The sequence below is a fragment of the Myotis nattereri genome (genome assembly GCF_964212035.1).
Source record: "Myotis nattereri genome assembly, chromosome: 1".
Classification (NCBI taxonomy): Eukaryota; Metazoa; Chordata; class Mammalia; order Chiroptera; family Vespertilionidae; genus Myotis; species Myotis nattereri.
This window is the reverse complement of record NC_138075.1, coordinates 130,940,517-130,964,902: the sequence shown is the minus strand read 5'-3', so window position 1 is coordinate 130,964,902 and position 24,386 is coordinate 130,940,517. Positions and strand designations below refer to the sequence as shown.

Genomic DNA, 24,386 nt, shown 5'->3' with positions numbered 1-24,386 from the left:
GTTGATTTCTAATTTCATTCCACTGTCATCTGAGAAGATGCTTGATATGATTTCAGTCTTCTTGAACTAGGGACTTGTTTGTGTCCTAACATGTGGTCTGTCTTTGAGAATGTTCTATGTGCACTTGAGAAGAATGTATATTCTGTGGCTTTTGGGTAAAATGTTCTATAAATGTCAATTATATCCATTTGACCCAGTGTGTCACTTAGAGTCACTGTTTCCTTGTTAATTTTCTGTCTAGGAGATCTATTCGGTGAAGTCAGTGGGTGTTAAATTCCCCTACTATGACTATACTGTTATCTATGTCTCCAAGTAAAGTCCTCTGGAAGTTTTTTATATATTTAGGTGCTACTGTATTGGGTGCATATGTGTTTACCATGGTTATACCCTCTTGTTGGATCAATCCTTTTAGTATTATGTACTGACCTTTGTTGTCTCTTGTAATGGTCTTCATTCTGAAGTCTATTTAGTCAGAAATGAGTATTGCCAACCCAGCTTTTTTTTTTTTTATTATTCCATTTGCATGGAATATTTTTTTCCATTCCCTCACTGTAACCCTATGTGATTCTTTTGCTCTGAGGTAAGTCTCTTGTAAACAGCATATAATTTGGTCATATTTCTTTATTTCTATTCAGCTACCACATGTCTTTTGATTGGAGAATTAAATGCAGTTACATTTAAGGTTATTATTAATCGGTACTTATTTATTGCCACCTTAAGTCTGTATGCCTGTTTTTCTCTCTATTTCTTCTCATGATAGCTGTCCCTTTAACATTTCTTTGCAGTGCTGGTTTAGTGGTGACAAACTCCTTTTATGTTTTTGTCTGGAAAACTCTTTATTTCACCATCTATTGTGAATGATAACTTTGCTGAATATAGTAATATTGGTTTCATATTCTTGCTTTTCATTACCTTGTGAACTTGGTCATTCCCTTCTAGCCTGTAGAATTTCTGATGAAAAATCAAGCTGACAGCCTTATGGGAGATGATTTGAAGGTAGAAAATTGCTTTACTCTTGCTGCCTGTAAGATTCTCTCCTTGACTTTAATTTTTGGCATTTTAATTATGATGTGTCTGAGTGTGGGCCTGTTTGGGTTCTTCTTGCTTGGGAGTCTGTGCCTCCTGGACCTCTTTGACTTTTTCCTTTACCAGGTTAGGGAAATTTTCTGCCATTATTTCTTCAAACATATTCTGTATCCCTTGCTCTCTTTCTTCTCCTTCTGGCACACCTATTATATGAATAGTATTACATTTCATGTTGTCCTGTAGCCCCCTTAAGCTGACCTCCTGTATTTTAATTGTTTTTTTCACGTTGGTTCTCTGATTGATTTTTTTTATGCCATCTTCTAATTCACTGATCCAATCCTTGGCTTCCCATACTTTTCTGTGTATTCATTCCCCTGTGTTCTTTATTAATGCTATATCATTCTTCATAGCTACTATATGTTTTCTAATGCTTATGATCATATTTGCCATCATTATTCTGAATTCTATGGCTCATAAATTTTTTTTTCTCAATTTCTATTAGCTCTTCTTCTAGAGAATTCTCTTGTTCTTTCATTTCAGAGTGTTTTGGGGGTTTTTTTTGTCTCCATTTTTGCTTCCTATTGGGTTTGTGACTATATACTAGGTAGATCTGCTACCTTTCCCAATCTCTTGTGTAGGACAGTATCAAAAGCTATTTTTGACTCATTAGATCAGGCAAAGACTCAAAGCCTTCAGAGACCCACTTTTGCCCTAGACCAATTGTATTCAGTTGCAAGAAGCCTCAAGCTCTCACCCACAGGTGGGGATGAGAGGTTTTTCAACAGACTGTGGCAGAAGCAATTGCCTAGAGCAGGGGTGGGCAAACTTTTTGACTTGAGGGCCACAATGGGTTTTTAAACTGGACCGGAGGGCCGGAACAAAAGCATGGATGGAGTGTTTGTGTGAAATAATATAAATTCAAAGTAAACATCATTACATAAATGGGTACGGTCTTTTTTATTTTTTTTTTATTTTTAGTTTTATTCATTTCAAATGGGCCGGATCCGGCCCACGGGCCGTAGTTTGCCCACCCCTGGCCTAGAGGCTAATTGTTATTCTCAGTCTCTTAATGGGCCTGAGAAACTCTACGTGTGGAGGAAGGGGCTTTCTAATACAGCAGTGGTTCTCAACCTTCTGGCCCTTTAAATACAGTCCCTCATGTTGTGACCCAACAATAAAATTAATTTCGTTGCTACTTCATCACTATAGTGTTGCTACTGTTATGAATCGTAACGTAAATATCTGATATGCAGGATGGTCTTAAGAGACCCCTGTGAAAGGGTCTTTCGACCGCCAAAGGGGTCGTGACCCACAGGTTGAGAACCGCTGGAATAGAGTAAGGCAACTGCCTTCCCAACCAGGAAAAATACACTTGGATAGCAAAGGTCTGCCTGAGAAATTTGTCCTTAGGAGTGTGATGGAATGACTCAGCACAGGAAACCAATGTGTCTGCCTTCCGAGCTCTAACCCCAGAGCCCCCAACCCTGGCTTCTGCTCACACAGCTCCAGTCCACTCTGCCCTCCCTCTGCTGAAGCCCAAGTTGAGTGGCTGCACACAAAGTTTTGTGTGATGGCCCTTTAAGAGGATGCCTGCATCTCTTGCTCTCTCTCCTTGGCAGACAGCAACCCTTCTGCTTTTTATAGTCAGATGTTATGTGGGCATCTTTCTCGGTTCTGTTGCTCTCACCTGGGGCCCCAACTTGGGGTTTAGACACCAGAATTCTCAGTGGCAACCCCCCAAAGCTGAGATATCTCCCCAGATGCTCAGTTGCTGTTTGTGAGAGCACAGCCAGTCCCTTCACTCCTCTGCCCTTCCTACCAGTCTCTATGCAGTCTCCACTTTCTGTCCTTGGTTATCAGCATTCTCTCCAGCTAGTCTTCAGTTGATTATTCAAGATGGTGTTTTGTGTTTTGTTTTTGGGTTTTTTTTTGATATTTGAGTAGTAATTCCAGTTTGGTCCTGGGAGCATGTCTGTGTAGAATCCACTTACTCCACTGCCATTTTTTTTGTAATTATGTGTTGTTGTTGTTTTTGTGTTTTGTTTTGTTTTTAATATATTTTATTGGTTTTTTACAGAGAGGAAAGGAGAAGGATAGAGAGTTAGAAACATCAATGAGAGAGAAACATCGATGAGCTGCCTCCTGCACACCCCCCACTGGGGATATGCCTGCAACCAAGGCACATGCCCTTGACCGGAATTAAACCTGGGACCCTTCAGTCCACAAGCCAACGCTCTATCCACTGAGCCAAATAGGTTAGGGCTGTAATTATGTTTTAATAGAATATTGCTTAAGTCATTGCTTACCGTGTAATAGCCTATGTTTTTCATAGGGCATAAGTCCAGTTTTCAGTTAAGTGCATTATTAGGGTTTCATCTCAAGAAGTAAAGAACAAATTAGTTATTTGGCAGAAAAAGTACCACAAAATACTTTTCAGGTGATTTAGAGTGTATTATCCTCGTTAAGTTACTGGTTAAGTATATTTACCTGAGGTCACTATATTTATAGTTTTACAAATTTTCATCTCTGCTGATATCAAATTCACAACTGACAGTTGAATGAACTGATTGGGCTTGGGATGTAGTATTGGTTGGTTCTGGTGTTATTAGGACAGTGGCTTCCTTCTGATTAAATTCAGAACCCATGTATACTAATTAGTTAAAGTGTATTAGAGCATGTTACATTTTCTAATCGCACTTATTTTTTGTGTGTGTTTTTCTTCTCTCAGTCCTCTTCAAGTCCTTTGTGGATGGACACTTGCTATTTATAAACATTTAATTTTTGAACAATATACAGCTAAAGTAATACATTTTAAAAAGGGGAACCTGAGTGACATTATATTAAAAATGTGATACATAAATGTGGAAGTATAGATAACACTTAAAATGCAGAATATCATGTTTTAGTATAATAGTGGCAAGTTTTCTCTTCCCATACAAGGACAATGTAGAATATTTTATGGAATGTGATCAATCGGCAAAGTAATCTCTAAAGTATAAGTAACTTAGATATGACATTTTATTTTTAACTTTTATTTATTAAATTCAGAAAGAGGGGAAGGGAGAGAGAGAGAGAGGAATATCGATTTGTTGTTTCACTTATTTATGCATTCATAGGTTGATACTTGTATGTGCCCTGACCAGGGATGGAACCGCATGGTTGGCTATGGGGTCAATGGTATGATCACCTGAGCTACATAAGGCTAATATGATATTTTATACAGCCACCTATTTCTACTCACAAACAAATGGAATACAAAAAGAATAAGACTATATCCTAAAGTTATCTGCACTTTAATAATATCTTGATGGAACACTAAGATTTTTCTTTTCCTTAGAAGTTTATTTTAACATATTTCATGTTATCTACATTCAGTTTAAGGGCTTTTATTTTTTGTTTGTTTTTTGTTTGTTTTTTAAATTAAATCTTTATTGTTCAGATTATTACATTTGTTCCTCTTTTTTCCCCCCATAACTCCCCTCCTCCCAGTTCCCGCCCCACCCTCCGCCCTCACTCCCCACCCACTGTCCTCATCCATAGGTGCACGATTTCTGTCCAGTCTCTTCCCGCATCTCCCACACCCCTTCCCCCCGCCCCCCCGCAAGAATAGTCAGTCCATTTCCTTTCTATGTCCCTGATTCTATTATGATCACCAGATTATTTGTTCACTTGATTCTTAGATTCACATGTTGATACAGGCATGTTTGTTGTTCATAATTTGTATCTTTACCTTTTTCTTCTTCTTCCTCTTCTTAAAGGATACCTTTCAGCATTTCATAGAATACTGGTTTGGTGGTGATGAACTCCTTTAGCTTTTCCTTATCTGTGAAGCTCTTTATCTGACCTTCAGTTCTGAATGATAGCTTTGCTGGATAAAGTAATCTTGGTTGTAGGTTCTTGCTATTCATCACTTTGAATATTTCTTGCCATTCACTTCTGGCCTGCAAAGTTTCTGTTGAGAAATCAGCTGACAGTCGTATGGGTACTCCCTTGTAGGAAACTGAGTTTCTTTCTCTTGCTGCTTTTAAGATTCTCTCTTTGTCTTTTGCTCTTGGCATTTTAATTATGATGTGTCTTGGTGTGGTCCTCTTTGGATTCCTTTTTTTTGGGGTTCTCTGCACTTCCTGGACCTGTAAGTCTATTTCTTTCACCAGGTGGGGGAAGTTTTCTGTCATTATTTCTTCAAATAGGTTTTCAATATCTTGCTCTCTCTCATCTTCTGGCACCCCTATAATTCTGATGTTGGTACACTTGAAGTTGTCCCAGAGGCTCCTTACACTATTTTCGCATTTTTGGATTCTTTTTTCATTTTGCTTTTCCAGTTGGGTGTTTTTTGCTTCTTCGTATTTCAAATCTTTGACTTGATTCTTGCGCTCCTCTGGTCTGCTGTTGGGTGTCTGTATAATATTCTTTATTTCAGTCAGTGTATGCTTAATTTCTAGTTGGTTCTTTATCACAACATCGAGGGTCTCATTAGATTTCTTGAGGATCTCACGACATTTATTGGCAGTTTCTAGAAAATTATTGAAAGACCTTAAAATTGCGGTTTTTAGCTCTATATCCTCCATTTCTGTCATATTTCTTTGTCTCCGAATTTTTTATGCTTTCTTGGTGCACCCCCTTGTGGTCTTTGTGCGCAGTCTTGTTGTAGTTAAGCCTTGATTGAGGTTGGCAATACTGGGGGTGATTTGACCTCCAGGCCAACTGGCTATCTTAAGTGCTTTTTTAATTATTTTTTAATTGAAGCAGATAATGAATATTGCAATATATGTATTCTTTAAATTAAAGAAGTGACCTGTAAGCTTTATTATGAAAGCTTTTCTTTTTTTAAAAAAATATATTTTATTGTCTCTTTTTACAGAGAGGAAGAGAGAGGGATAGAGAGTTAGAAACATCAATGAGAGAGTAACATTGACCAGCTGCCTCCTGCACGCTGCCTACTGGGAATGTGCTTGCAACCAAGGTATATGCCCTTGACCAGAATTGAACCTGGGACCCTTCAGTCCGCAGGCTGATGCTCTATCACTGAGCCAAACCAGTTAGGGCTGAAAACTTTCTTAATAGTCAATTAAGTTAAACATTCAAATGGTTTATTCTTTTGTTGTTGTAAATACTCATCCAAGGATATTTTTTTCCATTTCTTTTTATAGACAGTGGAAAGGAGGGAGGTACGGGGAGAGAGAGAATGAATGAAAGGGAGAGAGAAACTTTGATGTGAAAGACATTAATTGGTTTCTTCCCACAGGCCTGGGGATTGAACCTTCAACCCTTTGGTGTATGGGCCAATGCTCTTACCACTGAAAACCACCAGCCATGGCCAAATGGTTCATTCTTTTTAAAAAAATCACCTGGATTTAAAAATGCTTTTGAATGAGTCAGTATATGTATGCATCAATTATATATTCTGATCAAGTTTTTTTTTTCCAGTCATGTGACTTCATTTGGATAGCCTAAGAAACCAGTACATTTTATTCTTCACTTTAACATAATTTCTGCATTCCATGGGAGGGTTTCATTTTCTTACTTTTATGATAAACTACTTAAATACATGTATATCATGTATTCAACATAATGTGAAAACCATTTCCATATATGCATCATGATAAATCAATAGTTCCTTTGTGAATAATTTTTTTATTCATTCATTGTGAAAGGAACTTTAAAGGTGAAAATCAATGGGATTTTATTTCATTTTAATATCTGCTCTTTTTCATTGTGTTTTTGATGTACAAATGAGAGAATTTGCCTTATTAAATATGTCCAAATAAATTACTGATTCAAACAAAGTGTTGCGAGATATATTCTTCACAATATTTTTACAAAAATAATTTTATTTCATACTTGCTTCTATAAAGAACTGTGTACAATGTGTCTATAACCTAGAGTTATTTTTCTCACTGTGCTATTATTCCTTCTAAATCAAAGGAGCATATAAAAAACATTAAAAAGTTTAGTGTTTGTTATGAAGTCTCTATATGCCCCTCAAACCCTGACTGCCTTCTCTCCAGGGTTTTTTGAGGACATGAGGTAGTGCAGAGTGAAGGGACAGGCACTTGATAGATATAAACATATAGTTAACATTTCCCTTTGTTTTTTATTTAATCATACTTTGTGTAAAGGACCTTTATTCCATGTTCTTTGTGGGCAGAGCTTTGGGAATTCTATTCAGAGATATACTGACCCTAACAGAATTCCAGAGCCACACCTTGAGAAAAATTTGGCTTTGCCTTAACAGTGGGTGGGATGGCCAATCTGAACACAAGTTAAACTTTCTTAATTTGCAAAGTAAAATAAAGTTTTGGTTTTGCCGTATGCCCCATATTTTCTATTATAAGAATAGCTCATTTTAAAATTTATTGTTTATTCAAGTTTTGTTAAAAGTCCAGGTGAAAACACATAACATTTGCTTTCATGTGTATGTCGGTATGTATATCCAAAGGAAGTGATCTCTATCCACTTTTCTCTATCAAGTTAGTATCACTAATAAGTTATGTACATTTGCCAGATTAGTTTTTCATAGAATGTCTTTGGAGAATTAGTCTAATAACATTTTTTCTTTTTAATTTTTAAATTGAGAGCTTATTTTTAAAATAGACAGTTTTGCCCTAGCTGGTTTATTTTTATTGATACATAAATGTTCAAGTATAGATAATACTTAAAATACAGAATATTATGTTTTAGTATAATAGTGGCAGGTTTACTATTGATAGAGTGTTGCTGTGGAATAAAGGGTCCAGGCTCAATTTCACTCAAGGGCATGTACCTTGGTTGCAGCTCAATCACTGGCCCTGCTTATGATGCATGTGGGAGGCAACCAGTCAATGTGTCTCTTCACATCCATGTTTTTCTGTTTGTCTCTCCCTCTCCCTTCCACTCTTTCTCTAAAAAAAAAAAAAAAAGAAAGAAAAGAATAAAAAAGAAGAAGAAAGAAAAAAAAGTAAAAATATATCCTCCAGTGAGGATTAAAATAAAAATAAAATGGACATTTTTCCCATAGCTTTTTAAAATCCATCATTGAAGATATTATCCATTTTGATATTAAAAGTTTTAACATACAGATACTTACTCTTTCACTCAACCAATCTTTTAAAAAACGTTTTTAAATGACGAGAGTGAGAGCGAGAGCGAGAGCGAGAGCGAGCGAGAGAGAGAGAGAGAGAGAGAGAGAGAGAGACATTGATTTTGCTCTTCCACTTGTTTATGCATTCATTGGTTGATTCTTGTATGTCCCTTGACCAGGGATTAAACCTGTAACCTTGGCATATTGGGCCAGCACTTTAACCACCTGTGCTATCTGGCCAGGGCTCAACCAATTTTTATTAACTATTGTATGTGAAGCTAGTTCTTGGTATGAAATTTCACGGCGGGGGTGTCGGGGGGGCGGGGGATTGCTCCTACTTTCTTTTATTTCACAAAGTATTTTCCGTTTTTACTTTTGCTACTATTAAACTCAGTACTATGTTCAGAGCTCAATTGCAGCAACTATCCCTAACCTATGTTTCTAATAGAACTGTCGGTCCCTGTCTCTACCACATGGCTCTTAATATTTATCTTTGTATACATGTATTTTAGAGTGAACTATCTAAAAAGAATTTATAGTAGGTAGAATATAAATAAAACAAAGATTATTTTTACCTGAAGATATATTTTTTAACTGACTGCCTTCCAAAAATTTCCTCTTCAATTATTATTCATGAAACCTCCTAGAGCAGACAGTCCTTTTAGAACTGTCCTATTTATTCTCTACATATAAATTTTCAGTTTGTTCATTCATCATTCAATAAACATTTAGTGAGTGTCAAAGTGCCAGATGTATGCTTAGATGCTGATCATGTAGAAATAGAAAACCCTCAAGGATCTTATTTGTTAATTAGTGGCATGGTGCATGAAATTTGTGCACAGCAGGGGTTTGTCCCTCAGCCCGGCCTAAACCCTCTCCAATCTGGGATCCCTTTGGGGATGTCCGAATGCCGGTGGGATCATGCCTAAACTGGCAGTCAAACATCCCTCTTGAAATCCAGGACTGCTGGCTCCTAACCATTCACCTACCTACCTGCCTGATTGCCCCTAACCACTCTGCCTGCTGGGCTGCTTTCCCCCAACTGCGCCCCCTGCCAACCTTCTCTCCCCCGGTTGCCCCCCCTTGCTGGCCTGATGGCCCCCAACTGCCCTCCCTGGCCAGCCTCATGGTCCCCAACTGCCCTCCCATCCCAACCTCATGGCCCCCAACTGCCCTCTCTGGCCAACCTCATGGCCCCCAACTGTCCTCCCTGACTGGCCTGCTCACCCACAGCTGGCACCCCCACTGGCTTTCTTGCCCCCATTGCACCCCCTGCTATCCTGATTGCCCCCAACTTCCTCCCCTGCCAGCCTGTTCATCCCCAACTGGCCCCGTGCCGGCCTGCTCTCCCCCAACTGCCCCCCCCCACCAGCCTGATCACCCCAACTGCCCTTTCCTCTTGGCCTGATCGCCCCTAACTGCCTCTGCCTGGTCCCCACCACCATAGCTTTGTCTGGAAGGTCTCCCGGTCTAATTAGTATATTACCCTTTTATTAGTATTGATGGAGAGATATATAAATAAAATAACCATTTCATAAATGTCTAGAGATAGATAGAGCACATATGGAGGATACTTAACTCAGGCTTTGGGAGTGAAGGGTGGTGTCTATATGAGGCTTTTAGGAGGATTTCCTAGGACCAAAAATGGGAGGGGGAAACTGCATTCAGCTGGAGGGAAATTACGTGTAAAGGCAGAGGCCAGAAATAATGTGGTGTGTACTTGATAGAAAAGGCAAATGTTCAGGTATGACGGGAGCTTCTTAGAGAGAGAAACGTCAGTGCTCCAGAGAAAACAGGCCTAAGTATGAAGGACCTCATCTGAAGGTTGGATTTATCCTGAGATTGATAGAAAGCCATTCGAGAGATTTAATTAGAGGAACATTGGGATCCCTTTTGTGTTTTACATGATTTTCACAGTTGTGTAGAGAGCAGATTGGAGGGGATTAAAATGGGATCAGGGAGACCAGGTATGCATGTTTGCTCTACCAGTCTAGCTGGATAAGAGATATGCAGGACTTGTGACTTAGCAGAAGGGAGCAGGTGGCAGGTAAAGAGAGGTGAGTTCAAGATGACTCCCAGGCTTCTGGCTGCTTAGGTTAGTGCCATTCATTGGTGGAAAAAGAGGATACAGAAAGTGGAGGAAATGATTTCACTCAAACAGTGTTGAGGTGGTAGTGCGTCTGGGGTATTTATGTGCCAGTGACCATGGTAAGCAATTTGGATATGTGGGGCTCTGGAGCCCAGGAGAGATATCTTAGCGGGGGATAAAGGTTTAGATGTGTGGAACTTACATGCTTACTTGAAAACTATAGTCAAAGCTCATTTATATATTTCTTTATGTAATTATACACATGTAAGTTCTAGTCATTTTATCTAAAGTATATGTAAGTTGCACCTACCATAACTTGTATGCTCTACATGCTCACTCAGTTCATGGTGATGGCTGTGACCTAGTCTAGTCATACAGTTGAATTAGTTTAATACAGGATCATGGAAGACAGCTACAGTAATGTTAATAGTAGGATAATAGCAGTTCAGCAGATTATACCCTTGGGTATGCATTCTAAACCTAGCAATAAGCCTGTTTCATTGGTAAATGGTAAATGTTATATAAATATATGTTAAATAAATAAATAAATAAATAAATAAATAAATAAATAAATACTGCACTTCCTTTCCCTCTTAGAAGAGTTGCTAGCTTGTTCAGTGAGTCAGTGATCTTGGTCTCATCTTCCTTTCACCTCGCCCCACCCAAAAATGACCTATTAGGTGTGGTAGCCCTTCACTCATAAACAACTGAGTTAATAGTGAATCACGAAACAAAATTCAGAAGACGCTAACTGTAGTATTAATTACAATGAGAATAATTTAAAAAGGAGAAAATGGACTACTTTGGATCATAATGTAAAAAAACTAGATATGATTTGTGATTCATTCTGACCCTTTAAATAAATTATAAGACTTTGTGTTATAAGGGATATAGCATCTAAAATCATAATTGACATGCCCAGCTGGTGTGGCTCAGTGGTTGAGTGACAACCTATGATCCCGGAGGTCACATTTTGATTCCTAGTCAGGAAACATGCTTGGATTACAGGCTCAATCCTCAGTAAGGGTGTGCAGGAGGCAGGTGGTAGACGATTTTCTCTCATCATTGTTGTTTTTATCTCTCTCTTCCTCTCCTGTATTCTATGAAATCAATAAAAGTATATTTTTAAAAAGCTGATGTTTTAAGAAAATTTTAAATCATAAGTACCTTGATAGTTATGACAGTGAAAACGTATTTCACAGAAAACAAAACAAATAGACATGTGATACCAAAATTTATGATTTCTTAATTAAATGTAGGGATAGTGGCCAGAGGTATGTAATCATAGAGGATGGGAGAAACCAAATCAGGTCCTAAAAATTCTTACTCTAAAAAATTGCAAGGGAGGAACACTTAAATATTTTCAAATAAAAAATGGCCAGTGAAAGAAATTGAGAACAAGTTGTAAAATTCAGCACCTGCTTCAGTGTCATGACACTTGCTTCCTGTAAATGTAATATCTTATTATAGAAATAAAATTTTAAATCTGCTAAAGTTGGTAAGCGTAGTTGCAGTTATTCTGTGATAGAGCAGATAGTGCTTACAGTAGTGAAATCAAAGTGAGTGGTGGCTTCGAGAGCCAAGACCACACGTTTTTCAATAAGAGCTAGCTGTGTATTCAGGACCATGCTAGGTAATTTGAGAAACAGAAAACAAGTATAAAACGAGCTCTTCTCTGGATATGTTTATTATTTTCCTACTAGAGGCCCGGTGCACAAAAATTTGTGCACTCGGGGGGAGAGGGGGGGTACTTCAGCCCGGCCTGTGCCCTCTTGCAGTGTGGGACCCCTTGGGAGATAACGACCTGCTGGCTTAGGCCTGCTCCCGGGTGGCAGAGGGCAGGCCCAATCCCTAGGTGCAGCCCCTGGTCGGGCTCAGAGCAGGGCCGATTGGGGGGTTGGGGCACGGTCCCCTGTCACACTCAAGGCAGGGTCCATGGGGAAGTTGCGGCGCCACCCCCTGTCATGCACAGAGCAGGGCCAATCAGGGGGTTGGGGCACTGCCCCCTGTCACTCACAGAGCAGGGCCTATCAGGGGGATTGAGGCTCTGTACCCTGTCACACACAGAGCAGGGCCAATCAGGGGGTTGGGGCGCTGCCCCCTGTCACGCACAGAGTAGGGGCGATAGGGGAGTTGGGGCACCGCCCCCTGTCACACACAGAGCAGGGCCCATCAGGGGGTTGGGGCACCACCCTCTATCACCCACAGAGAAGGACCGATCAGGGGTTGGGGGGCCGCCACTCTCACACTCAGGGCAGAGCTGATGGAGAGGTTATGGCTCTACCCGTCACACACAGAGCAGGGCCCGTGCGGGGGTGGGTTGGGGAGCTCCCCCCTATCAGGCACAGAGCAGGGCTGCTCAGGGGGTTGGGGCGCCTTCCCCTGTCACGAACAGAGCAGGGCGGATAGGGAGGTTGTGGCCCCGCCCCCTGTCACACACAGAGTCACAGAGCGATCAGGGCGTTTGGGCGCTGCCCACTGTCACGCTGATCCCGGTGCCAGGAGGCATATTACCCTTTTACTATATAGGGTAGAGGCCTGGTGCATGGGTGGGGCCGGCTGGTTTGCCCTGAAGGGTGTCCTGGATCAGGGTGGGGGTCCCCACTGGGGTGCGTGGCCAGCCTGGGTAAGGGGATGATGGCTGTCTGCAGCTGGTCACACACCATTCAGGGTAGGGGTCCGCACTGGGGTGCCTGGCCAGTCTGGGTGAGGGGCTGAGGGCGGTTTTCAGGCTGGGGGTGACTGAAGCTCCCAACTGCTCCTTTTTTCCTTTTTTTTTTTTTATTCTGGGCCCGCTTTAGCTTGAGGCTTGGCTCCAGCTCTTAGGCCTCGGCTGACAGTAGGTTTCTGGCCTTTGCATACAATGTTGCGAATCTGCTGGCTGAAGTCCCGCGGTATCTGTTACAATGTTTTAAACAGCAGGCTCAGAGGCCTGCAGCCGCAGGCGGGGAACGTTGGTTTCCTCCGTCACTGAAGCAAGCAAGCCTCATGTTAGTTTCAAGCTGCCTGGCTGCCGGCGCCATCTTGGCTGACAGTTAATTTGCATATCTCGCTGATTAGCCAATGAAAAGGGTAGTGGTCGTACGCCAATTACCATGTTTCTCTTTTATTAGTGTAGATGGTGATAAGTAATTTATTCATATAAACAAACTAGAGGACCGCTTAAGATGGTATGTCAAGGATGGCTGCTGTGCTTTGCATGACTTTGGGTGTACCATTTATGTCATGATCTATGTGAGTGTCATCCCCTGGACTTGCGCAGCACACAGCCTGCTCGGCCATTCATGGCGGACCTGGGGACTACTCAGTCTTCATTTTCATTTATTTCCCTGAGAGTAAGTGATGTAAACAATAAAGCTCCCCATGGCTTCCCATTTCATTTAGAATAACATCACAAAATCTTAATTTGACCAGTAGCCAAATTTGATCTGGCCCCAACCAAGCTCTCCTGCTTTATTTCTTGCCAAGTCACCCCCCCACTTGACATGTGAGGATGGTCTGACTTTCTCATGGCTTCTTCTACAGTCCGCCACCATCATGCACTCCTTGTCCAAGCCAGAAACCTGAAGTGTCACCAATTTCTCCGTCTTCCTCACACTAATCAGTTTCTCTTCTAAATCTCTCCCTGTCTCCTCCCCTTTGCCATTGCTGCTCTCCAGGCTATCTTCACATCCGGTGTAGGTTCCTACAGCAGCCTCCCAAGTGGTCTTCCTGCCTCCAGTCTTGTCTGTGTTTATCCTTTCTTCCCAGCGTAATCAGAGGGAGCCTCCTTTACAAAGTGCAAATCTGATTCTTTCAGCATACTGACATTAATGTTCAGATTCAATTCAAAATACTTCAGGATTTTGGTTTCTGTTAATTTCTTAGCCTCCTTTCTCCAACCTTCTCTCTCCACTCTGACACTGTAGTTATACTGCAGTCTCAGTTTTGTCAACACATCAAACTTTTTTGTTTTGAGCTTCATTTATATAGTTCCTTCTGGTTGGAATACTCTGCAGTCCACTGACCTCTCTACTCCCTCCAAATTTTTAGCAGGCAATCTGCCGAAATACATTCAGCTGTCAAGTTAGATGTCACTGTTCCTTGGTTGCCTTTTCTGTGTTCTTTAAAGCCTGCTCTAGTGCATGTTGGCAGAGCACACTCTACTTCTCATTTAGTTGCATACACCATAATGTGTTGCATTTGTTTACCTCTCACAGCCCCTTTATAAGTTCTTTGAGATCAAAGACAATTACGTTTTTAACACCGTGCCTATTCTTAAGATATACTTCTTTTATTTTCAATTACAGTTTACATTTAATATTATTCTGTACTAGAGGCCCGGTGCACGAAGTTGTGCATGGGTGGGGTCTGGCTGGCGCAGCCCCAAAAAGAGCAGATCAGGGCCAGGCCTGTCAGGAGGAGGAGACGCAGGAGGTTGGCCAGCCAGACCACCCCAATTGGGGCCCAATCAGGACCAGGCCAGCTGGGGGAAGGGGCACAGGTGGTTGGCTGTTGGGCCCCACCCCCAGTTGGGATTGGGGTGGTGATCAGGGGCGGGGCCAGCTGGGGAGAGGGGCTGCAGGCCGATCAGGGTGGTGGGGGCTCATTGGAGATGGGGCTGGCCAGAGGGAGGGGCTGCAGGAGGTTGGCTGGCCAGCCCCACCCCCTATTGGGGTGGAGGTACAATCAGGCACAGGGTGGGCCCATTGGGGGTGGGGCTGGCTGAGAGGAAGGGCCGCGGAGGGTGGCCACCAGGCCCCACTCCCAATTGGCCAGTTCCTTGGCTGCAGTGGGTGTCATAGTAACCAGCCATTCTAGTCATTAGGGCGTTCTGGTCACTGGCTTTGTATATATACATTACTTGCAGATGTACAGCATAGTGGTTATTAAATCATGTATTTTACAGACTGGTTCCCCCAATATTTCAAGTACCTACATGGCCATATACATAGTTATTACGATATTGATTAGTCCCTGTGCTGTAATTTACATCTCTGTGACTATTCTGTAACTACCGATTTGTACTTCTTAGTCCCTTCACCTTTTTCACCCAGTGCCCTCAACCTTCATCCCCTCTGTCAATTGACACTCTGTTCTCTGTATCTGTTTCTATTTTTTTGTTTATTTTGTTCTTTAGATTTCATATGTAAGAGAAATCATACAGTATTTATCTTTCTTTACTTGACTTATTTCAGTTAGCATAATACTCTCTAGGTCTATTCATGCTGTTACAAAGGGTAAGATTTCATTTTTTTTAATGGCCAAGTAGTATCCCATGTGTATATGTACCACAGCATGTGTTTTTTTTAATCCTCAACCAAAGACATGCTTAGAGAAAATGGGAGAGGGAGGGAGGGAGAGATGGAGGGAGGGAAGAAGGGAGGGCGAGCGCATTGATGTTAGAGAGAAACATCAACCTATAGCTTACTGTATGTGCCCCTACCAGGGATGGAACCCACAACCTGGGTATGTGCCCTGACCAGAAATCAAATGTTCAACCTTTAAGTGCAGGGGATGATGTCAATAATCTGAACCACACTGGCCAAGGCCCAACAATTCCATTTTAAGGTATGCACTAAAGGTAATTGAAATCTGGCACTCAAGTGGATATGTGTACACCAAGGCTCATAGAAGCATTATTTACAATAACGTAAAAGTGGAAATAACCTAAATGTCCATCAACAGATGAATGGACAAGCAACAGTTGTATATATATACAACACAATATTATTCATTTTACAAAGGTAATGAAATTCTGATTCATGCTGTAATAGGTGAACCTTAAAAACATGGTAAGGATGAAGTAAGCCAGGGGGAAAAAATGACAAATGTTTGATTCCCTTTATATGGGATATCTACAGTGGACAAATTCAAAGAGATAGAAAGTAGAATAGAGGTTACAAGGCACTGGGCGTAGGAAGAAATTGGGAGTTAGTGTTTAATTTGTATAGAATATCTGTTAGCAATGATAAAGGAAAGTTCTGGAAATGACAATGGATGGTGGTTACACAATATTATGACTGTACTTAATGCCACAGAATTATACATTTAAAAATGGTTAAAATAATAAATGTTAGGTATATTTTACCACAATAAAAATAAATTAAATTGAAAAGCAAAACAAAGATAAGAAGGAACCAGTGAATCTAATGAACAAAGTAAACTGATGGACAAAATAGATCCAGAGACATAGAAGCATGGAATAGTCTGAGGAATCTGAGGGAAGGTAGGGGTAGGATATGGGTGGGCAGACATTAACCAGGGGAACTCATATGTATACATGCATAGCCCTGGGACACAGACAATAGTGTGATGAAGACCTACAATGCACAGATATAGGGTGGAGGTGCTTATTTAGGAAGGGGAGAGAGGGGGAGACAGCTGTAATACTTTCAACAATAAAGGTAAATTTATATAAAAAAAGAACCAACCAGGGAAACCAGAAATCTTTACTATGATGGAAATAGGACCAAAGACCCAGTTTACAGGGACTTGTTTTTAAAGAAACAAAGTTGAGATGTTAAATATCTTTATAAACAGAAGATTGAGGTAATATGTATATGAACTATATATATGTAATGTGAAAATGAATGGGTAATATTTTTGTCTTTGAAAATGTTTGACATTCCCTAATTAATATGCAGTAGGCATGCAGAATCAAAGTAATTAGGCCTATGTGGCATTGAAAGGAATTAAAGGAAAGAGCTAATAATTAAAGGAAAGAATTAATAATTAAGAGGGATTATGTGAGGCTATTTTATATTCTCCACTTGATTATTAGGTTCTTCAGAGTAGGAGCTGCCTTAACTCATGTATGTAGTTCTATTCCTTGCCACTTGGTAAGCCCTGATCTGTTTTCTGAATGAATGATTATGGGCAGGATCAGCAAGGTTGTTTCTGTTTGGGGCATAACTGGATTGCAACGTAGGTATTAGCAGCCATGTCTCCAGTATGGCACTGGAACAAGAAAAATACCAAAGGAGCTCAAAACTATAAAGCTGGGAGTAGGGGAGGATTGTAAAGATGTAGCCTATAAGTTAAAGTTCAAAAATGGTTTCACACTATTTTATCAGTTTGTATAGAGTACACTAAATTATTTTACAAATATTAGAGTACAATATGTGAATTATTTTAATGTTAGGTATTAGATAGATGTTGGCTCCTTCAGTAAAGACCCCATGAAGTCATTAGCTGCTCCCTAGAGTTATTATAGCAACTATTTCAGGGTGCTGTAATTTGTGGATTCTCAATTGTCATGCCTTTGCTCACCAAGGATCAATCACTATGGATTCCTAATGGATAGTGCTTTGTGCCTGCAAAGTTTACCAGCCTGTGCAGTTTAAACTTGCAACTGTGGCCTTCTATAAGATGGTCTAACCAGGCAATTTAGGCATAAAAATGATCTCTAAATGAAGTGCGAGACTATGAAAAGCCACAAGTCACATCATTAAATGTATTTGAGATAAGCATCATTATTCTCTGTTCATGTTACTTGGAAATACTATTTACGTTACTTTAATCTAATCCTAAATGTTATTGTAAATGTTTTCTTTTTATTCTTTTTTTTTAAATTTTTTATTGTTTAAAGTATTACATAAGTCTCCCTTTCCCCCATTGACCTCTCCCCGGCTGCCCCGACCCCTCAGCATATGCCCTCACCCCTCTACTGTTTGTGTCCATTGGTTATGCTCATTTCCTTGCATTAAATTCCTTTGGTTGCTCTCTTTCCCCCTCACTCCCTGCCTTCCCTCATAGGTTGGACAGTCTGTTAAATGCTTCTATGACTCTGGTTCTATTTTTGTTCACCAGTTTATGTTCATTATATTACACATATGAATGAGATCATGTGATATTTATCTTTCTCTGACTGGCTTATTTTGCTTAGCATAGTGCTCTCTAGTTCTATTCATGCTGTTGCAAATGATAAGAATTTTTTCTTCTTTTTTACTGTAGCATAGTATTCCCTTATCTACACGGTTTTCTAATCCACTCATCTGCTATTGGGCACATAGGCTGTTTCCAAATCTTCACTATTGTAAATTGTGCTGCTATGAACATAGGGGTGCATATATCCTTTACGACTGGTGTTTCTGGTTTCTTGAGATATATTCCAAGAAATGGGATTACAGGGTCAAATGGGAGTTCCATGTTTAATTTTTTGAGGAAACACCATACTGTTTCCATAGTGGCTGCACCAGTCTGCATTCCCACCAGCAGTGCAAGAGGGGTCCTTTTTCTCTGCATCTTCTCCAGCACTTGTTGTTTGTTGATTTCTTGATGATAGCCATTCTGAAAGGTGTGAAATGGTACCTCATTGTTGTTTTGATTTGCATCTCTCAGATGATTAGTGACTTTGAGCATCTATATATATAAAAGGCTAAGTGACTAGCTGGTACATATGATGAACACTGACCACCAGAGGGGAGATGCTCAACGCAGGAGCTGCTGAGCCGCAGTGACTTGGCAGAGGTAGTTCTCCAGTGATGCACCCTGGAACCAGGGAGGAGGGAGTCTGATTCCTCGCAGAGCCGTGCTATTCCACCTTTGGCCATGGGTTATGTTGTTGCTGGGGCAGTGTTGGCACACAATCTGTTTTACTGTACACCTGCATTTGCATTCTGTTGGGGGCCAGATGTAAGCTGGCAAGGTCCTTGCAACCTGTAGGGGCTAGCAAGGCTGGGACCCTTACCCACACAGTTTTCCCAGACTTGTTTGCATGGCGATTATCAGTAGAATGAGAGAAACATTTGTAGAATGAGAACAGCCTTTCATAGCTTACCAAGAAGTCTGTAACTATTTACTGAGATATGCTGTACTGAGAACTTGTCCTTCTGCTGTGTCTCTCCCTTAGAGATTAAGAGGAACAAAGAGCCAAAACCGGTTTGGCTTAGTGGATAGAGCGTCGGCCTGCGGACTGAAAGGTCCCAGGTTCGATTCCGGTCAAGGGCATGTACCTGGGTTGCGGGCGCATCCCCGGTGGGAGATGTGCAGGAGGCAGCTGATCGATGTTTCTCTCTCATCGATGTTTCTAACTCTCTACCTCTCTCCCTTCCTCTCTGTAAAAAATCAATAAAAATATATTTTAAAAAAAGAGGAACAAAGAATACATTCCTCTTGACAGACCTCCTATTCAGTGTGTTGTGTATAAATAGGATTGTATAGCTAATAAACTCGCTTCAGTTCATCGAGACAGCTGGAGTCCTCCCGACCCCGCTTTCCTGTCTTTCTTTCTTTTCTCAATTCCCACCTCCCTGCCTCAGCCCGGCTCAACCTGTCAGGCTGGCCCTGACAGATCTGGCACCTGAACAGGGACTGAGGAGGGAAGCAGACAGTGAGGAACTCCTCCGGAGAAAGAGTGCACTCGTTAAGGTAAGGAAGGAGCAATTTTTTGGTAATCGGGAGTAAAGTATGGGGCAATTAGAATCTAGAGAAAATGCCCTTTATGGGCAAATGTTAAAGTTTATGCTCAATAGTAGAGGAACTAAGGTTAATGACAAGCAAGTAGAAAAATTTTTAAAATTCATTCAGGAGGTCTGCATTTCCTTATCGAATTTAATACAGGATTGTTTGGATCCCAGGCATGACCATAATCAACCGTCTCTTAAGCCAGAACAAAAGGAGAACAGTGTGATAGCACAAAACAGGAGTCTAAAAAAGACAGTATATTAAAAAGAAATAATGCAACTTTTAAAGATAATTTAACTCCTCAAGATGAGGAGGAGTTTGAGGAAGCTGCTGTTCTTTGTCATGATGATAATACAGGTATTGTTCAGGCAAAAGAGGAGGAAGAATATTTTTCTGCTGGAACTGAAGAGGGAAGTGATATAGAGGAAGTGTTGGAATGCTTTTTAGAAACATTAAAGCTTCTTGGCAAGAAAAAGAGAAGCCGCAGGGGCCGTTCCCGCCGCTCTCCGCTGCTTTGTGCGGCACCAGTTCCAAGGAAAAGTCAAATACACAAGTGTTTTACTTGTGGAGGAACAGGACACATGGCAAAACAGTGTCCTTCTAATAAAGGGGTTAATAAAGGAAATGGCAGAGGTCCCAAACAACCTGGACTATGCCCTAAATGTAAAAAAGGAAAACATTGGGCAAATGAGTGTAAATCTAAGACAGATATCCAGGGAAATTCTTTGCCTCAACACAAGTCGGGAAACTACCAAAAGGGGCCAGCCCAGCCACGGCAAATAACAGGGGCATTGTCTATTTACCCTCCTGTCCCTGTGCTGTCTCAAGGCCAGCAGGCTGCACAGCACCCAGCCCGCCCCAGAGAGCAAAACAGATACAAGAGCTATTCCGAGCAGCCCCCGGAAGCGCCGGGCTGGGCCTTGGATCCATAGGAATAAGACACTCTGTCTGCCCTGGGTGCTGCCCTTGCCCACTGAAATAAACAAAATATCATTAGATTTAAAACCTGCCACATAGAGAAGAAATGATGGTTTCCTTGCATTTCCGATACAGCTACAGCAAATGCCACCAGATCTGAAATTTAAAAATACGTCAGGGATTTCTGTACATGTGTAAAGAGAAAACTGGCTTGGAACTGAGGCGCGCAATGTCCGATTTTGGACATTTAGATAGAGTTTTGAGCTGAAATCTCTTTACAAATATACAAAATAAAACCCAAGACTGATTATTTCCTAAGAAAAATGGAAAATTTAACCCAAAGGAAAAAAGATGCTGGCTAGATTCTAGCAGCAGGATTGGCATTTCCATAATAAAGAACAGTTGTTAAATACTAATAAAAGATGTTAAAATGTTAACTTCAAGGCCAAAAAGGAAATTCAGTAAAATTATCTCTGTTACAAAAATTTGCTAAAGAATATGCCTTAAAATAGTAAATTGGATTTAAATCTCAAGAATTATTAAACTATCTACACTAATAAAAGAGAAACATGGTAATTGGCGTACAACCGCTAGCCTTCTCATTGGCTAATCAGCGAGATATGCAAATTAACTGTCAGCCAAGACAGCGGCGGGCAGCTAGGCAGCTTGAAACTAACATGAGGCTTGCTTGCCTCAGTGACAGAGGAAACCAACCTTCCCCGCCTGCGGCTGCAGGCCTCTGAGCAGGCAGTTTAAGAAACATTGTAACAAATACCACCGGACTTCAGCCAGCACATTGGCAACATTGTAAGCAAAGGCCAGAAACCTACTTTCAGCCGGAGGCCTAAGAGCTGGAGCCAAGCCTCAAGGTAAAGCTGGCCTAGAATACAAACAAAAAAGGAAAAAAGGAGCAGTTGGGAGCTTCAGTCACTCCCAACCTGAAAACAGCCCTCAGCCCCTCACCCAGACTGGCCAGGCACCCCAGTGGGGACCCCCACCCTGAATGGTGTGTGACCAGCTGCAAACAGCCATCATCCCCTCACCCAGACTGGCCAGGCACCCCAGTGGGGACCCCCACCCTGATCCAGGACACCCTTCAGAGCAAACCAGCTGGCCCCACCCATGCACCAGGCCTCTACCCTATATAGTAAAAGGGTAATATGCCTCCTGGCACCGGGATCAGCGTGACAGGGGGCAGCGCCCAAACCCCCTGATTGCCCTGCAGCTCTGTGTGTGACAGGGGGCGGGGCCCCAACCCCCTAAGCAGCCCTGCTCTGTGCCTGATAGGGGGGAGCTCCCGACCGCCCCCCGCCACGGGCCCTGCTCTGTGTGTGATGGGGTAGAGCCATAACCTCCCCCTCGGCCCTGCCCTGAGTGTGAGAGTGGCGGTGCCCCAACCCCCTGATCAGCCCTGCTCTGTGGGTAAAAGAGGGCAGTGCCCCAACCCCCTGATAGGCCCTGCTCTGTGTGTGACGGGGGCAGCGCCCCAACCCCCTGATTGGCCCTGCTCTGTGCATGACATGGGGTGGCACCCCAACTCCCCAATCGGCCCTACCCTGAGCGTGACTGAGGCTGGCATAGCAATCTCCCAATCCGCCCTGCTCTGTGCATGACAGGGGGCGGTGCCCCAACTCCCCAATCGGCCCTGCTCTGAGCCTGACCAGGGTCTGCACCTAGGGATTGGGCCTGCCCTCTGCCACCCAGGAGCAGGCCTAAGCCAGCAGGTCGTTATATCCCGAGGGGTCCCAGACTGCGAGTGGGCACAGGCCGGGCTGAGGGACGCCCCCTCCCCCCCCACCCCCCAGTGCACAAATTTTTGTGCACCGGGCCTCTAGTATTAATTATAAAAATCTATGTAGCCCAGGTAAAAGACGGCTACACCCTCTATTTAAGGCTGGCTTCCCAAAGCAATTTCTAATAGAGGAAGGGCTAGCCTCCCTTCCCCCAACAGAGCAGGTAGGTCATAAATTTCCTGCCAGTGACAACTTTTAAAAAGAGGCTTGCTTCTCAGTTTCCCATTCTTGGTAGAAAGAATGTAACTAATTTGCATTTTAATGGTTACCTGTTTTCAGTCAATGGCACCCCAAGGCTTAGGAGTTTGCTAAATTGAATTAGATATTCTGAAATAACAAAATGCTAAAATATTAATCTAAATGTCCCTCAGGAAAAATCTAGAGGACAGAATTAAATCTATTGATTATGTCTTGTATTTTTGAAGTTTGGGAGCTTCAGTCACTCCCAATTGCTTCCAGCATTACAAGAAGGAAAAAGCTAGATATATGAAAATTAACAACTTTTTACAAAATCTATTAGGGAACTGAGGTCACAAAGAAAATAATAGGGAACCCAAAATATATTGCCATGGCTGTGTGATTTTCAAATATTAAGTTTGCATAAAGAATCAGCCTGAGAGTGTGCCTTCTCCAGAGCCACCCCAGAAGAGGCAGCCCAAGCTGGAGGAATTCTTTGCCCTAAATCCTACATGGCTGGCCATTAGGATTATGGCCTTCCAAGGGCAGCTCAACAGCCACATGGAGACCTACCACCAAGAGCCACAGGCCAACTTTCTACCCGGCTTTGCCCCGCACCATCTATGAGGTCGTCACCAAGAACATGTAGCAGACATCCATGAATCAGACAGGCTAGAACGGCATCATCATGGAGGAGCCCTTCAGGAGGAACCTAAAAGCACTCCAACCAGCTTCCCACCCATATCTCTCCCCTATTCTGCGAGGATTAGATCTACCGCATCAACCGCAACCTGGGCAAGAAGATGGTCCAGAATCCCATGGTGCCGAGGTTTGCCAACGGGATCTTGGCCCTATCTGGAGCCAGGACAACATCGTCAACCGCACCCTTACCTGCAAGGAGCGTTTCGGTCCTGAGAGCTGCGGAAGCCACTTCGATGAATTTGGGCTCATCCTACGTGTGATGCAGAACCGCCTCCTGCAGATGCTGTGTCTGGTGGCCATGGAAAAGCCCGTCTCCACAGACTCAAAAGAAGGCCGAGGGGTTGAAATGTATCTCAGAGGTGTAGGAGAACAACGCTGCCCTGGCCCGTGCAGGGGGAATCTAACAGAGGACGAAGCCACCGAAGGGCACCTGGACCTTCGTGCAGAGCGGCCCTTCCTCCTCCTCCGCTGCAAAGCCCTGCGTACGTGCGAGACGGAGCCGTAGCTGCAGCGCCACGACGCTGAGGACAGCTCCCGGCAGCGTGCAAGCGCAGTGAGCTGCAGGCCCGTGGGCAGTGCAAGGGCCTGCACAGCCACACGAGGGCCAGGAAGCCCGGCGGGTTCTTCCGACCCGAGGCTTCAGAGCCGGACCTGACACGCCGCAACAGTAACAAGAAATGAAGCTCCCCTGTCCATTTGAGCGCCTCTGCTGGACTAATGTAACAGAAGCCACGGTGTGTGCCTGTGTGCCCGTGTGCCGTGAGGCGCTCCGGCCCCCTGGCAGGTCTTTACGCCACTGCTGCACGAGGCGGAGCCTGGGAGGCGCGCCCGGGGCTGCTTTATGGCAGTGGAGGCCGACAAGCTGAGGAAAAGAGGGAGCGTCCTCTACCAGGACGCCTGCAAGTAGGTGAACCCCCAAAAGCGGGGAGTCCCTGGACCCCCAAACTCTATCTCTGCTTGGTCCTGTCTGTCGCTGTAGCTCCCAGCCCCCGAGGATTTCAGAACCACGCTCAGGCCCTGGCTGGGTGCTCGGTGCATAGAGTGTCCTTTCCAGGCACCAGGGTTGCAGGTCCCATCCAGGTCAGGGCACACACAAGAATCGACCAATGAATGCATAAATATGTGGAGCAACAAATCCACATCTCTTTCTCTCTCTCCCTCCCTCAAGCCCTGCCCCCTCTCTCATCAATTAAAAAATAAATAAAAATTTACGGCCTGCCCAGGCCAACCCCGG

At 42.8% G+C, this 24,386-nt stretch overlaps 1 protein-coding gene across 2 annotated transcripts in view; it reads right to left on the bottom strand.

The window, feature by feature from the left end:
* The window catches only part of LOC308523158 (uncharacterized protein), a 77,756-nt gene extending 53,826 nt beyond the window's left edge, over nt 1-23,930 (bottom strand). The window contains exon 1 of one of the 2 annotated variants that reach the window (XM_081096860.1): nt 23,342-23,930. In XM_081096860.1, the coding sequence (XP_080952986.1) occupies nt 23,342-23,452 (111 nt within the window). In that variant the 5' untranslated portion in view covers nt 23,453-23,930. The remainder of the gene's footprint in view (nt 1-23,341) is intronic. The other variant, XM_081096861.1, reaches the window with a different exon arrangement.
* Between the last annotated feature and the right edge of the window lie 456 nt (nt 23,931-24,386).